This window comes from Lytechinus variegatus, chromosome 11 (genome assembly GCF_018143015.1).
Source record: "Lytechinus variegatus isolate NC3 chromosome 11, Lvar_3.0, whole genome shotgun sequence".
NCBI classification, from domain to species: Eukaryota; Metazoa; Echinodermata; class Echinoidea; order Temnopleuroida; family Toxopneustidae; genus Lytechinus; species Lytechinus variegatus.
In genome coordinates this window covers 15,673,314-15,686,609 of record NC_054750.1, presented here as the reverse complement: position 1 = coordinate 15,686,609, position 13,296 = coordinate 15,673,314, and the positions used below count along the sequence as shown (strand labels likewise).

The 13,296-nt window shown below is 35.7% G+C and overlaps 1 protein-coding gene across 1 annotated transcript in view; it reads right to left on the bottom strand.

The window, feature by feature from the left end:
- The window catches only part of LOC121423623 (sia-alpha-2,3-Gal-beta-1,4-GlcNAc-R:alpha 2,8-sialyltransferase-like), a 48,019-nt gene that overhangs the window by 19,931 nt on the left and 14,792 nt on the right, over window positions 1-13,296 (bottom strand). The window contains exons 2-3 of the mRNA XM_041619013.1: window positions 7,659-7,816; window positions 6,349-6,444 (exon numbers count right to left, since the gene is read on the bottom strand). Of these exons, the coding sequence (XP_041474947.1) occupies window positions 6,349-6,444; window positions 7,659-7,816 (254 nt within the window). The remainder of the gene's footprint in view (window positions 1-6,348; window positions 6,445-7,658; window positions 7,817-13,296) is intronic.

Below are 13,296 nucleotides of genomic sequence, written 5' to 3'. Positions count from 1 at the left end.
AAATCGGGACATTTGAAAAATCATGTTGGAAATTGGTTGGAATGCCAACCAAAACTAAGAAAGACATGGGTTTTGTCAAGCAAACAAGTGTTCCCTCGATGGAGTTTGTTCCATCAGAGCCCAATCAAGATGTTGAGAGTGTTTCTCTTGTATTTGCTGATAAAGTCAAGCAGGTTGATGAAACTTTTAGAAGTTTTTTGCATGATGGTGAAGTATCCCCTTGTTCGACTGGTGCTGCTGGTAGGTCAGTGGTGATCCTTAGGGATACAGGGGCTGCACAGTCCCTGATGGTGCCAGGGGATTCGGCTCTTCCTCCGGAGAGTTCAGAGAATGCCAACGTCTTAGTTCAAGGTATTGGCCAAAATTTCATGTCGGTTCCTTTGCATAAGGTCGACTTAAAGTGTGACCTAGTTAGTGGTCCTGTGACTGTTGGTGTCGTTCCAGAATTACCCATGAAAGGTGTTGATTTCTTGTTAGGTAACGACTTGGCTGGAGATAAAGTTGTTGCATCTCCAGTGGTTTTGGAAAAGCCCGTTGAGGTAGCTGAAACTGAATTGTTGCAGGAAGATTTTCCAGGGATTTTCCCGGATTGTGTTGTTACTAGGTCTCAGACTCGTAGAGCTGAAAAGGATGATGCGGAATCTGCTGATGTAGAGGAGAGTACTGATGTCTGGTTAGCTGAAACCTTTTTCAAGGATTTGAATGGGGATAGTGTTGAAGGCTCTGTTGCTAACAATGATAGTTTGTTTAGTAAATCCTCCCTTGTACAGGCACAACAGGCAGACCCAGAATTAAAAAGCTTGTCACAAAAAGCATGTTCTGAGGCTGAGTGCTTTTATGTCAAAGATGACATTTTGATGAGGAAATGGAGACCTCCCCGGAGACCAGCTGATGAAGATTGGTGTATAATTCACCAGGTTGTAGTTCCTCCTTGTTACCGCACAGATATTCTGAAAATGGCTCATGAGTTACCTATGGCAGGTCATGTCGGTATTCGGAAGACAGAAGATAGAATTATGAGGCATTTCTATTGGCCTAAGATGCACAAAGATGTTGTGCATTTCTGTAAGACATGTCACACATGTCAGATTATTGGTAAGGCACAGCCTTCTATCAAGCCTGCTCCATTGATACCCATTCCTGCATTTGATGAACCTTTTACTAGGGTTCTTGTTGATTGTGTCGGACCCTTACCCAGAACGAGGTCGGGTCACAGATTTCTCCTGACGATTATGGACTTGTCTACACGGTTTCCAGAGGCGATACCTTTGAGAAGTATCACTGCAAAGACAGTGGTGCAGGCGTTAGTGCAGTTTTTCACTAGGTACGGTCTGCCGAAGGAAATTCAATCTGATCAAGGGTCAAATTTCATGTCAGGAATATTTCAGCAAGTTATGAAGGAGTTGGGAATAAAGCAGATCAAGTCCTCTGCTTATCACCCACAGTCCCAAGGAGCGTTAGAACGCTATCATCAGACTTTGAAGACCATGATTAGGGCTTATTGTGAAGACTATCCCGATGACTGGGATAAAGGGATCTCATTCCTACTGTTTGCAACTAGGGATTCCCCGAATGAGTCCACAGGTTTCAGTCCATTTGAATTGGTCTATGGTCATGAGGTTAGGGGTCCTCTAAAGCTTATCAAAGAGAGGTTTATGGTTCAGGATGATGATGTAAACCTTCTAGACTATGTGTCAAAGTTTAGAGAAAGGCTCTCAAAAGCTTGTGATGTGGCTAAGGAACACTTGAAAGAGTCGCAGGGAAAAATGAAAGCTCATGCTGACAAAAATGCAAAAGAGCGAAGTTTCAAGCCTGGAGACAAAGTGTTAGTGTTGTTGCCTTTGCAAGGTGAGCCCTTGAAAGCTAGGTTTAGTGATCCCTACATAGTGAAAAAGAAATTGAATGATGTCAACTATGTGATCAGTACCCCTGATCGAAGAAAGTCTCAAAGAGTTTGTCATGTAAACATGTTGAAAGAATACTTTGAGCGAGAGGCTAGTCAGCCAATAGGTACAACACAGGTCAAAGAAGAAGAAAAACATGTAGATGTTCATGAAGAAGAATGCTATGGAAAGACAGATAATGAATTGTCTTATACAGATGTATCCAAGAACGAACCATGTGGTATAAAGTTATTTAACTCAGAGATGTTAGGAAATATGGATGAGGCATTAAAACACCTGCCTGAAGATCAAAGAAATGATATATCTGACCTGTTAAGAGAATATGAGAATGTATGTAAAGACAAACCAGGTCGTACACCTTTAACTGTACATGATGTAGACGTAGGTGATGCAAGACCTATCAAACAGAATCCTTATAGGCTCAATCCAAGCAAGTTGGAAATGGTGAACAAGGAAATACAGTTTATGTTAGATAATGACATAATCGAACCGAGTCAGAGTAATTGGAGTTCTCCCATTGTAATGGTTCCAAAGCCAGACGGCTCTCAGAGATTTTGCATTGATTACCGAAAGGTAAATGCAGTAACTAAGACTGACTCGTATCCAATTCCTAGGTTAGAAGATTGTATTGATAGGGTTGGAAATTCTGCCTATATCACAAAGATAGACTTGCTTAAAGGATATTGGCAAGTGCCACTGACTGACCGAGCCAAAGAGATATCAGCCTTTGTTACACCTGAAGGCTTGTTTCAATGCAAAGTCATGCCTTTTGGAATGAAAAATGCACCAGCAACCTTCCAAAGGTTGACAAATCAAGTGATTGCCGAACTTGACAATTGTGTCGTATACATAGACGACATCCTAGTATACAGTGATACTTGGAATGATCATCTGAATCATTTGCGAGCACTGTTTGACAGGCTGGACAAAGCCAATCTAGTAGTGAATCTGATGAAGAGTGAATTTGCCACGGCAAAGGTCACATATCTTGGTCATGTGGTTGGTCAAGGGCAAGTGCTACCAAGAGAAGCCAAGATACAAGCTATCTTAGACTTCCCAATTCCCACAACTAAGAAAGAATTGCTCAGATTCTTAGGTATGAGTGGCTTCTACAGGAAATTTGTTCCAAATTTCAGTACAGTGGTTAGTCCTCTGACAAACCTGCTGAAGGCAAAAGTGAAGTATGTTTGGTCTGACGAATGTCAAAGATCATTTGAGAAATTAAAGGCCATTTTGGTGAATGAGCCTGTTTTGGCAGCTCCAAACTTCACAAAGCCATTCAAAGTAGCAATTGATGCATGTGATGTTGGAGTAGGAGCAGTATTGCTCCAAGAAGATGAAGAAGGCATCGAAAAACCAGTGTACTACTTCTCTAAGAAACTCAATCGGTTTCAAAAGAAATACTCAACTATTGAAAAAGAGGCCCTGAGTCTCGTACTAGCCCTTCAGCAGTTTGAGGTGTATCTAACCAATGGAGAGATTACAGTCTATACAGATCACAATCCTCTTGTGTTTTTGGAGAAATTCAAAACAAAGAATCAAAGACTGTATAGATGGAGCCTAATGCTCCAACCATTCCCTTTGAAAATTGTACACATAAAGGGAAAGAATAATGTAATTGCTGATGCTCTATCAAGAGTATAAAAAGTGAAATTATTCATGATTTTGACCAAGTGTGTCATTTGAAGAAAACATCTTTGATGTTCATTTATTTTAACATGTTCGTTAAGTACTATATCTTTGTACACGATAACTGTAAATGATTTATCAAGATGACTTTGAGCAGTTAAAAGAAAAAAAAAGTAATCTTAAAGAAACCTTTACTACGGTAAAGCTTTCTTTTCCCCGGTGGGGGAGGTGTTATATATAAGAATAATTGTAGAAGAATTGTGAAAGCAGTTACATTAATCTATTAGTTATTTCCTCTTTAAGAATAGCCTAGAATGATCAAGTACATTCCACAGCATGTTTGTAAAGAACTTTCCAGAATGTCTTTTTATTATGCAGGCCTTGCCTATTTAAAGGCCAAGGAGTTTTATTGTTGAATAGGGAAAAGCCAAACAATAGAATTGTATTGGTAGTGGAAATGAATAGGCTTAGGTATTTTGTTTACCCATGTTGATTTCAATGAGGTCATTCAAGAATGTTTTAGAAATAAAGAAGCTTCCAGAAGAGTGAATTCTAGAAGCTTGTAGATTAGTTGAAATTTGAGAATGATCTAGAACACTTGTAATTAGTATAAAGCTGCAGATTTTTCAAGATGATCATCACATCATATGAGAGCAGGAGATCACATCACATCATATGAGATCACTTCACCAGATCAGATCAGAGCAGTTTATGCCCACCATCAATGAACTGTTTGCAGTTATTTTGAGAGAGAAATTATCAGTTCTCATCGAGATCATCAACATCATCAACCTGTTCAATGAACACGCTTCAACCCATGGATTGCTGAAATTGACTGTTAATCATCATCAACATCGTCTTCACGGACATTTCAACTCGTTGCAGTGACTCTTATTATTCATCGGACTTCAACATCAGTTTCATCATCGCCATCATTGTGAATTTTCGCCAGTCAACTGGGATTTTATCATTTGGATTATTACTTGGATATAGTATCATCACTTCGGGATTTTACATCGGACACTTCAAGAGATTTATGTAAGATCATTATTTGTTTTATTTATGTATAATTATTTCCTGTAATAAAAAAAAGGAAAATTTAAAATTTATATTTTAAAATCTAATTGTTATTTGTTGCAGTATCGTAACACAATGACTACTCAAAGTGCTTATGTGTTCAGATGTAATTCTAACAAAATCAGCAAGCGCTTGGCACTCGCATTAGATGACTATGGTGAGATATGTATACTATTTAGGGATTCCTAAAATATAGTCCTTAAGATCTCCCTGTTTGGGGTCATTACAAAAATTTCGGCTCGCGCTTCGCGCTCGCATTGTTTAGCGAGACAGGTACGTATTATGATTACAAAATCGATTATAATGTCCCTTTTTAAGTCTGAATATCAAAAATTTTCAGCTCGCGCTTCGCGCGCGCATTATTTGATTGCTGAGATGCGTATTTTTATTCATGATCACAATGACTACAAGTGCTTCCTTAAAATGTCTCTATTAGGTCAGTAAACCTGACAATTGAGCGCGCTTCGCGCGCTCACTAAGTGACTCAAAAATTTTGCTGGTGCCCCCCCCCCAATGCCGTGACCCACGGTACGCCACTGTCCATGGGTATTGGCGAAGCAAAAAAAAAGAAGGAAAAAGAAGTGAAAACAGAGGAGAAAAAAGAAGGGGAACCATGTAAAGGGGAAGACGAGTGAATAAAATAAGATGAGGGGAAAAATATGAAAAACTTGAAAAATATTTCTTTTATTTAATCTTTCACGTCACTATGCGCTCGAATGCCTTTTAGGTGATTTACATATCTCTTGCTCAATATAGAGCTTAAAATGTCAAATTTTGAAGTCAATATACAAAACATATCTTTTCAGCTCGGAAATCGAACTTTCATTATTTTTTTTTATTTACAAATTGATTTTTAAAAATTCTCTGTAAAAAAATCTGCTTTAAGGTCTGAACTAAAGAAGGTAAAAGAGAGGGGGAAAAGAAAATAAAAATAAGAGGAGAAAGACGAATGAATGAAATAAGATGAGGGGAGACATGGAAGAAAAAAAATAATAACCAACCATTACATTCGGGAACATTCGCTGCAAACTTTTATTGGGCCACACTTGGGATGAATTCGAATGAATTAGTTTGTGACATTCGGAGTATTCTGGGTAGATTTTGATTTATTCGTATCATTCGGGCGTAACGGTTCAAGATCGGCGCTTTTGCCATAATTCGTTCCGATTCGGGTCAACATTCAGGTCGTCATTCGGCTGTAATCGGAGCAATAGGGTCACATTCAATCGTAAGGTTACAGTGGCATTTAGCTTGTTTGATCCCGGATCTTTTGTTCAATCTTTAAAAAAGAGAAGAAATATGACATCTCAGCTCAGTGTTTACAACTCAGTTACAATAAAATACATAGAGATCATATCTCAACTGTCTGCAGCCTCACGACTATATAGGCCAGGTGTAGCATGTCCTATACGTTTCACCGAAGAAAGACCTTGTTTAAAGAGTACCATAAAATCAACTTGGTATAATTACAAGAAATGTAATGAAAGAAGCCTAATGCATGCACGCCTAGCCTGCATGATCATGATGGTGTAGATTGAACTTGAACGCGAATTCGATTTTTTTTTATATCCACTGTGACATCCATTATTATATACGACCTCCTTGAGGTGTCGGTCAGCGATAGTACGATTTCAGAATGGATTCGCAACAATATAGAATAAACGGTTTTGTAAAGCGCGGTATTAATACATTTTTTTCAAGTGATATTTAGAAAATGAAGGAATAGTGAAATACTTACTCATCTGTTTTATTTTCCTTCACATTTAATTTCTTCACATCGAATTGTTGCATCAGTTTTGCTCGAATGGCTTCTCGTTTTTCGTTCTCAATTTTCCTGAAAAGGGGAATGCATAATAGATAAATGCATAAATGAAATGAACTCATTGACTTATTAAATCAATCTAAAAGTAAATAGAATGAATTGGGATAGATATATACAATTAATATTCCCTACAAAATGCAAGTAAAGTAACCAAAACTCGAAGAAAAATTGGTTAGCAGTTTGACGTTTATTAGTAGATATTATTTTATGCTAAACAAAACGTTTACGCGTTAGTTAATCTTAATGTTGATTTGACATTCTTTACATTTTGACTATGTTTGTAAATTACATGTTAATATACGCTTTATAGCTTACGTCTTTATTTAAACATACGTTTATCAGCCATTATCGACTTCTAATCAATCACAATTCATTTTTTATTTCTGCAAAGTAGTTTGAACTCCGTGTAATAGAGGGCACTTCGGAAAAGTTTACTTGTCTATTTCTATTGAGAAATGTAAATCAATAATTCAGCTCAACTTGGCCAATATTGACAAATCAGCTGTCGATTTTCCCAAGTTGAGAAATATAATCTCATGGAGAATGGATCTACAGCCATGTTTCAGTGTGCAATTTTGAGTCATTGCCTTATCATAATTATATGCGTATAGTTGGAACTTGACCGCTAACACCGTGCAAAGTCCGTCCAAGTTAAGTATTATTTTTTTTATGTGCATACGCATCGGCACTGTGACCCGGAATTTTCAGACCTCATTCATATTTGGCTGTTTCCAATATGCACTAAACATATTTGCACAATGGCCGTTCTAAGAATTTCAAAATTCCATCTTGATGTATAATCGCGTATGAACAACAGAAGCACAAAATTAAAAAAGTGCAAAATATTATTCAAAGTGATGTAATAGTAACTTATTCACTTTGAATATAATTGTGAAGTCTTGAAAAATTGATCTTGATCATACCTTAGCCCCTCCTTAGAATTGGATTCTTAATGACACCCAATCCGTCATTAATAATAATGGTGGGTGGAGGAGGGGGGGGGGGGTCAATATGACCCCACAATGATTTCGGACTTTCTTTTATAATACATGTAGACAAAAAATGAGTATACATCATGCGATATGCTCATCACTTTTTTCCGTACTCCGCCTTTTTATTTAATCTTTCTCCACCCCCCGTTCCTGCTCTTTTTTTCCATCACTAAATAAAAAAAATATATAAAGAAGGTGGCTGCCCCCCCCCCGGAGCACCGCCCACATACTGACCTATCGCATTCGGTCTTACTTCCACATGAGCTGTGAGCGAGTCTTGTAGATCTGTGAGCGTGTCTGACCATGATGGGTATGTAGACCACGAGCATAATGCCCGCTAAAATGGCTGTCCACAGCAATAGTCTTTGGGCCTTCCGGGTCGTCATGCTCGTCTGATTGGAAAACGAGATAAATAGTAAAAATTAGGAAGGTGGTTCTTAAAGGGGGACAAAGAGGTGACCCTCCCCCAAAAGCTGTTGTACAAAAAAAATCAAAATATCCGGGTCAACTCAACCCCCCCCCCGATCGCTACCCATACTGCGTGTATCGCAAAAAAGAAACCGAACTGTCATATTTTTAATTTAAAAAATATAGTCATGTATGGTCATCAAACGGTTTCTGTAGAATACTATCAGCATTCTTCAAAAATGTCTCGAGGACTACTAAGTATTTGGTATTAATGAATAATACAATCTAAATGATAATAGTATTATTATTAATAATAGTAATAATAATAATGATAATAATTAATGGTGATAATAATATCAATAACAATAATAACCATAATAATAACAATAATATTAATCATAATACTAGTAACAATTATATTCATAATAATCGCATATTGGGTGCAAGCCCCTGACACGTAATTGCATAATATTTTCAGTGATACAATCCCAACCAAGATATCATTAAAATGCCAAGAAGTTGTTATTTCAAGAAATATATTATGTAAGAGGAGAAAAAAGAGGAGAAAAAAGAAAGAAGGAAAAGTAGTATAAAACAATAAAACCCTTCTTAATATTTTCTTTATATAAAAGGCCTATAAATTCGCTCACCAAGCTTGTGTGAACTTGTAAAGTTTCATTAGATTTCCTTGCCCTATTAAAAACAAATTGGTCATTGTTTTTATCAACCGACATGGAATGCTGATTTTTATTACATCGCTTAAAGGCTTTGGTTTTGTCAACGAAATGTCCTTATCATGGCCACGTTTCATTAAGACTTCTTAAAGTAACAAATGCACAACATCTATAACAAATTTACTATCAGCCAATCAAAGTGATGGATTTCAGTAGCTTTTAACTGTTATTGCAAAGTTGTTATTATAACAAGTTTTATGAAACGAGCCCCAGATCGTGAATGATCTAGTTAATTACTCATTAACACGCTTGATATTATGCCGTGTTTACGACTCTTTATGCATGTATCCTCTTTCCTTTTTAAAGGACAAGTCCATCCAAACAAAAAGTTGATTTGAATAAAAAGAGATCTAACAAGCATAACACTGAAAATTTCATCAAAATCGGATGTAAAATAAGAAAGTTATGACATTTTAAAGTTTCGCTTTATTTCACAAAACAGTATGCCTGCACATCCTGGTCGGTCTGCAAAATAATGATGAGACCGGTGACGTCACCCACTTTGTATTAGATATGAAATATTCTAATTTCCTACTCATTGTTAAGTGAAATAATGATTAATCCCTCCCTGAATATGTGGAATTAGCATTGTATTATACCATATGGTTCAGTCAAGTTGGTCCTTATTGTCAAATCTGTAACAAAATGAAATATTGTATAATTCAAACAATAAACAAGTGGAGCGCCTCTGGCAGTCTCACCTGCATCGTGCGATTCAATATACAGTGCGTATCAAAAAAAAGTTTACACTTTGAAAAAGCCCTGGGAATTAAAAAAATACAACATGTGGGTAATTTTTTCACATATAATCTTGGGTTTAGGTCTCGTCTATCCAATGAAAGTAAAAGTTTTGACAGAATGTCACACTTGAGTGAGCACTGTCCATTTTGATAAAGCTCGCAGAAATCGGTTTGCGCAGAAATGCTCGTTTTCACGGTGTCAAAGTGAAAGGGCGAAATCAAACTTACCCTGCGAAACATTTCTCATACATTTCCCTTGCACTTAAGTCAATTGAAATAAAACGGATACATTCAAGCATTTTGTAAAAATTGCCACCCAAATTGAACACTTACACTTAGTAAGCACATTCACCCTTTTGTGCCAGCGGAATCTGAGGACGCACTTGAATCTTAACAAAAATATCAGACATTTCCAGCATTTTTTCACAAGTTTTTATCATTTAAAGTTGGTTTATATTTCATTTTTCATTTAATACTTGTTTCTCCACACTTTTTCCAAGCTTGACAATGATTAACAAAATAAAAATCAAGCCTAAACCATTTCATGTAAATCACAGCTCAGTGTAAAGCAAATATCGTCACGATGGCCTCGGTGAGTAGGGGAGTGGGGTGGGGTGAAATGCACTCTTCGAAGTGTTTTGGGCAAGGAAACGGGTTAAAAAGGATAGAAGATATCTTGAAATCAATTTATTAGCTAAATTCCATGTGTTTTTCGTGATTAAGGTCTACTTTTATTGACATAACTATTTTAAAGTTCTGCGCAAATCATTTTTCACTAACTTTTTAAAAGTAAGTGGTGCTCACTCAAGCGGAAATATTTTTCAACAGTTATATCGTAATTTGCTTAAATGGATCGGTACCAAAGTTAAAATGTGAAAAAATCTTCACGAAATTACAAATATATAATTTTACAGGATTTTTTCTTAGTGTAAACTTTTTTTTGATACGCACTGTATAGCAGCAGTGCCGACTATGAAAACTACACTGTAAAAATATGAATCAGTAGTTAATATAAGTAGAATTTATAATTTGTAACTATTTTACTTTTTTAAGTAGTTTTAACTTGTCTTTTAATTTACTTGATTTATTTGGGTTCAATACACATCTAAGAAAATTCACGTATTGCTGGCTTGCTTTGATTGAGTAAATTTAACTCAATTAGGCAAAGATGATTATTACTTATAAATTCTTGTTCGATGCACTCATATTTTTCAATTATCGCCTTATTTAAATAATGCATGAATATTCATTAGACATGTTAGAGCAAGTAAATGTTTGGGTTTTTTAAAATTTATTTATTTATATTTATTTATTTATTTTGTTTTATTTATTTTATACTGCAGGGTAGGCCTGTTCAGTTCTTAAAACTGCTTTACAAAGGCGCCCTGCAGTTTAAAATACATGTCAAGATAAATATAAAATATATCATAAAAAAAAACATTCAACGTCAAAAATACAAAATACAAACTATTTAACATCAGAAACAATTAACATCAAAAAATTTAGAGTGGGAAGTGACAATCTAAACATACAAGTACATAGCATTGTAAATCAATGGAATATTATTTCGCTCTTCATCAATTCGTATGAAAGGCTTTGCATAATTTTTAAAAAACTAACAAGGAGGTACACGTACAGGCTTGTAAATTTGAAGGAAGTGCATTAAATAATTTGGGTCCGAAATATGCGAAAGACTTTCTTTTATATTCAGTTCTAGCTTTGGGAAGCTGAAGGGGGCATCGCAAAGAAAACCGTGTCCTGTATTTCACGGGCCGTTTACATACTAAAGGTTTTAAATAATTTGGAACTAAATTGTTCATTATTTTATATACAAAAACACAATACTGATATTTTATACGCTGATCTACTGATTGCCACTTCAGTGACTGCAACAGAGATATTTGTGATGTATTATAATCTTTTTTCAAAAGCATCCTGGCATATTTATTTTGAAGTTTTTGTATCTTATCTAAATGTATTTTTGCACTGCTTCCCCAAGATGTACTACAGTAATCAATGTAAGGTAAAATCATAGAAAAGTACAGCTTCTTCATGATATCAAAGGACAGTAAATGCTTAATCCGCCTTATACAACCTATTGCTCGAGATATTTTACAAACGATATTAGTAATATGTTCACACCAAGTCAAGCCCGGATCGAGCATGACACATAAGTATTTAATATTTTTTACATTTTCTAATTGTATGTTCCTGAATTTCACTGGCAAATGAGCACCCCTCAACTTTTTCTTTTGACCAAATACCATGGCTTTTTTTTGCGGGTGTAAATGCATATTATTTAAGTCTAACCATTTACATATTGAATCAAAATCATCTTGCAAATACTTTTGTACCTCCTTAATTGATTCACCGTGATTAAAAATGGCGGTATCATCAGCATAAAGAGACATTTTAGAATGTACATGCAATTTCAAATTACACATGTCATTAATAAAAATACAAAATATCAATGGACCCAATATAGATCCTTGTGGAACACCTGATTTTATCTTTAAAAATTCACTGCGACAATTGTTAATCATTACAAATTGCCTTCTGTCTGTTAAATACGATTCCATCCAGTTGTATTCATTGCCAGTAATACCATAGTACTTAAGTTTTGCAAGTATAAAATTGTGAGGAATAACATCAAAAGCTTTGCGTAGGTCCAAGAAAATACCACCAGTAACATGTTTTCGGTCCATTTTATCATACAAAAAGTCTGTAATCTCAGTTAGACACGTGGCAGTGGAATAAGACGGTCTGAAGCCAGACTGACAATTTGCAAGTATAGATCATTTACATTTAAGTACTTATACAATTGATCATGTACTGCTCTCTCTAGTATTTTGGACAGGACTGGAAGCACAGATATTGGTCTATAATTGTCAATATCAAAAGATCCTCCCTTATGTACAGGAGTAATTCTTGCTGTCTTAAAATCTTCTGGAATAACACTAGTTTGCAAAGTTGCATTAAATAAATGGGTTAAAGGTCCAGCTATACTCTCTGCTGCCAGCTTAAGAAACTTAGGGTAAATACCATCTACTCCGACCGCTTTCGAACAATCAATATGTAATAGCTCTTTCAAAACATACTCCTTTTTGATTGCACAAAATTTAAATTCACAATCTGGAATAAAAAGAGTTTGTAAATTGTTTAATAAATCTTTCGAGAAATTATTCGAAGGGGCTTGCAACCTTGAGCCGACTTCATTAAAGGCTTTGTTTAGAACGTGAGCTATTTCATTGTTATGTATTTGACCATCATCAATTGTTAACTTAACATCATGACTCGTGGTTTTATTTTTCTTAGGTAGAAGCTTCGATAAAATGTTCCAGTTCTTTTTTATGTCATTTCCGCAGTCCTTAAATTTGTCCTGATAATACTTCTTTTTCAAATTTTTAATCAAGTTATTAGCTCTGTTACGGGAAGACTGAAATTTATTCCACCAATGAATTAATCTTGTTTTTCTAAATTGCTTTCGATAATAATCCCTTTCGCGTGCTAACACCAAATAATCATCATTTATCCAAGGTACCCCTCTTTGTTTTTGCCGCACTGATATCACGGGGGCATGCCAGTCACAAATGTCTAGGAGTGCGTTTTTAAAGGAGTGCCACAATTTTTCAACATCAGTCCCACAGGAATAAAACTCATGCCAATCAACTTTCCTTACATCATCTTTAAATTTCTCACTGTCAAAGTACTTGAAAGAACGACATTTAGTTATTTTGGGAGAAAGGGGTTGATGTTTCCCTTTAATTGCAGTAAAAATCACAGAGTGATCACTAAGTCCAGCTGACTGCACTCCTGATTTAATAATATTGTCAACAAGTGAATCAGAAATACATACCAAATCGATTACTGACTGGCTATGTGGTGAAATTCTAGTGGGTTCAGATATAACCTGTGTCATTTGCATTGTAGTAAGGAGACTGGAAACTTTTCTAGAAAGATTATTTACGGTTTGCATATTACAATTAAAAT